Source organism: Austrofundulus limnaeus, unplaced genomic scaffold, assembly GCF_001266775.1.
Source record: "Austrofundulus limnaeus strain Quisiro unplaced genomic scaffold, Austrofundulus_limnaeus-1.0 Scaffold205, whole genome shotgun sequence".
In the NCBI taxonomy this organism is placed as follows: domain Eukaryota; kingdom Metazoa; phylum Chordata; class Actinopteri; order Cyprinodontiformes; family Rivulidae; genus Austrofundulus; species Austrofundulus limnaeus.
In genome coordinates, this window is record NW_013952607.1 from 459,374 (window position 1) to 463,061 (window position 3,688).

General features: G+C 39.6%; 1 protein-coding gene across 1 annotated transcript in view; it reads right to left on the reverse strand.

Moving 5' to 3' along the window:
• sgk1 (serum/glucocorticoid regulated kinase 1) overlaps positions 1-3,327 on the reverse strand; it is a gene marked incomplete at its 5' end in the record, with an annotated part of 34,731 nt that extends 31,404 nt beyond the window's left edge. Inside the window, 1 exon segment of the mRNA XM_014018900.1 lies at positions 3,088-3,327. Coding sequence (XP_013874354.1) covers positions 3,088-3,315 — 228 coding nt within the window.
• Between the last annotated feature and the right edge of the window lie 361 nt (positions 3,328-3,688).

Genomic DNA, 3,688 nt, shown 5'->3' on the forward strand with positions numbered 1-3,688 from the left:
GTGTGTGTGTGTGTGTGTGTGTGTGTGTGTGTGTGTAGGGGGGGGGCTGTGGAAGTAGAACAGATATGTGGTTCTGTTTTCTAACCTTACGCACCTCAGTGCTGTTCCTCACTGCAAACACTAGTCTTTACACAAAGAGAGGGTAGCTTATAGCCTCAAAAGGACAGCAATGACTCATTCCCTCCTGATGCCCAGGAGAGTGGAAAAACACACAAGTGAAGGACCAACTGATAGGTGCAATAAGTCTGGGCCAGCCGTGGAGACCGCTTTACCAATCTGGACACACGAAACACTGTTATGGTGAAGTTAGAGTAATGCATGTTTGTTCATTGGCTTTGTGACCATCCTTTGTGTTTCCTTTTTTTTTTTCAGTCACCTGATTTTACAACTCCTGCAGTCTTTTCAGAAAGCCTTGCTCACTGTGGGCAGTAGGAGGCTTTACTAATTTGTTGCCTCTGTGTTTATGTTACATAGCTTATCCTGGTAGAAGGGTTGGGCCCAAAACGTAGATGTGCTCAAAAAAAAATCTAACGATACACTTTTATTCTAAAACAAAACAAAAGGCTGTCGTGGCAACAAACAGTCTTACAAAAACTTAGGAAAGATCTTTTGGGGATCACAAGGAACAGGAAACATACATGAATGACCACAAGTGAGGCGTTAAACCAGCAACACACTGTTGAGGTGGAAAAAAGAACTGAACGTACAGTATAGAGCTAAGGATGAATGGAAAAGGTGAAGTGGGCGTGGCAAGCTGACTGGAAAATCACAGAGATGCAAATAACTAAATGAAGGCAGGTGAATGATGGCACAAATGAACAAAAAATGATCAACATGAGTAAGCAAAATTCAGCACAAGAATCACAAAATACAAATAAAGCATAATGATGAAAAGGACAATGTAAAACACGCAAAAAAAACATCAAATATTGACCAAAGCAGATTATGACAATAACAGCTTAAAGACAGAACAAAGAAAGACAAAGCACTTCCAAGAATTATTGTGATGTCTCTAAAATGAGTCAGATGAGGGAGTAAAATACACCTCGACCAGAGGACAGAACTGAATACAGCTGGTTGAAAGGGCTGCCACTCCCTTTCAGTTGCACACATTAGGAAACATGGTTGGATAGAAAGAAAAAAAAATACAAATGGTAACTGTAGGATGATCAGCAGAAATGGAGAACAACACTGTGATAGTCATGACAACTTCATTTAAACTCATTGAAAAGTATATATGCTTTTACATCCATCTTTTTCACATTTTAATCATCCAGCTATGGTCTATATAAAGTGGAACTGCAATGCTTTGGTCTGAGTTACTCTTTCACCCTGTTTCTGAGGTGTGTCTCAGATCAACCCATTTTGAGGCTGTCTCTTTAAATCCAAATGAAGTGCTTCACACTCCACCCCGCCTCCGGGTTCCAAACCAACCCACTCCAATTTGATAGAGGGGTTTACGACCATATAGCTGCACAGAAACATTTTATTTATGAATGTATTAAAAGATTTCAAGAACAGAAAATGTGTCCATCAGTCTTACATGTTGGAGCCAGGGCAGGAGGAGAATGAAGACCACCAAATTGTAATTGGTAGGTCCAGACCTCTTTTGGCAGTTCAGTCGCAAATAATTTGGAAAAATAATAGAAAATAGAGAAAACTGAGCTAGTTGAAAAATATGGCCTAAAAGAATATAAAGATGCATGCAGCACTAAATTCTAATTTTCTGCACTCCTAGAGACTCCAAGTATACAACAAAATGTATTTAATGGCTAAAAAAGTGGATTTGGCCTGATATGTCCCCTTTAAAAATGGAGCAAAACAGATTATAATAAAAGTAGGATTTCCTGAAATGCCTATCACCCACTGTCCAGCATGTCAGCGCTTTAAACACAAGATCTGTAAGGGCTCATAGCATACATTGGGGATCACTCTCAGGTACTACCACAACAGATTTTAGCTCATTAGCTGTAAAATGGACAGTTATAGCCTTTTTGTGTTGCTTTTTGTGTGCTAAAATCCAAAAGTTAACCGTTTTGAAGTTTCACTAATAATTACTTTCTGATAGTTTTATTAATGTAGTATTTACCTAGTGGTTCAGGAGATATTTTGCTAAGATACATAAACAAACGCAGAGGTGATTAAGTTTATAATCAGCTGTAATAACTGCTGACTGTGCAGACCGTTCCAAACGTAGTGCACTTTATGCGGCTAACAGCTGAGGTGCCTTGCCATCTTCAGCTGGTTCAACCAGCCAGACTTTCTGGCGAGAATAAAAAGTACAAAAATATTTTCCCCAGTAATTACCTCCCTACGCTTCTTAATAAATTTACTATTGATTTTAAATCTTGTTTCTTGCCTTGAAAACTTAAATGGCCTTGCCATCCCAGACTAACTGAGATACAGTTAACAGCATCTGGAGGCAACATATTAACTTTTCCAAGCCTAAAGAAACTCTACTCTACTAAACTAAGCAAACTTTGAACGATTAAATTTACATTAAAATTCATAAAATGAACTATAGTTTTGACAAAGCTGAAGTTCAAGGTTTATTTTTTTGTGTTCATTTTTTTGCAGAATGTTCACCTTTGCGGTGGCTAATGTTGGCAGCACCAGTTTGACTTTTTAGCAGCAAAAATTCAGAGAAATTGCACTGAATATAGTGACTGTGAATAAAGTGGCAAAGAAAAAGCATATAGAGATTAAAAGGGGTGCCGAGGACTGACCCTTGAGGCACACCAATAGCTCAGAGTTCAAGGATAAGTGATGGCAAAAGAGATGTGAAAGTACTAACGTCAAAACCTTAGTATCAACCCATGACTAGATGATGCAAGAGGGTCTGTAACACTCTGTTTCAGAGGTGACACTTAAATCTAAGAGAACTACAAGTGTCAGCACTCAGCAAAACATTATTTTTTTAGTTTAAAAGCTAAAACAAACCAAAGAATTATTTAAATTAAATTTAAAAAAGATTACAACAGTGTCCTAAAGTGGGATGATTGTGTCAGAGTGACATCACGAACGAGTTGTGACATGAAGTCGTGAGCACACACAGACACAACATCCACTGTTTACTTATCCTTTTACCTTGCAGCCTTTGCCTTTCTCATGCCCGCTGGTTTGTCCGCTTGCAACACAGGACGTGCACAACTCCTGGTGGTAGTACTGGCCTCCCTGCAGGCCCGCGTAGTGGCAGCAGCAGTAAGTTGAGGGGAAGTGCGTGTACCATAGGTCCTCAGCGAGCAGACACTTTGGACAGGGACAAACAAGGCCCTTCCCTTGGGCTTTCTCTACGCTCACCTTGGGGTTCCTCATCCATCTTCGGACCTGTGCCGGGAAAGAGGTGACGGTGACTTTGAGGACAAAAGTTGAAATGGTTTCACTTCTACTTCTCCTCATCTCTAGTCCCGTGTTCTTAGAGTATTCACCGCACAGTGTACACAAAGTGTCAGCCAGACCAGCTGCAGTGTTTAATCAAGGACGGAGCAGTTTGTCCCGCTATTCCAGACTGCATGTCAGTTCAAGAGGGTCACACAAACACACTTAAAGGGCCAATATTATGTGTTTCTAAGGCATACATTTAAATACTATGCCATAATAAAGTATCTCTGCCACCTTTAGCTGTTATTAAAATGCTGTTTTTTATGTTTAAATAAAAAATAAAATTATCTTCTCATCACTTCCTCTT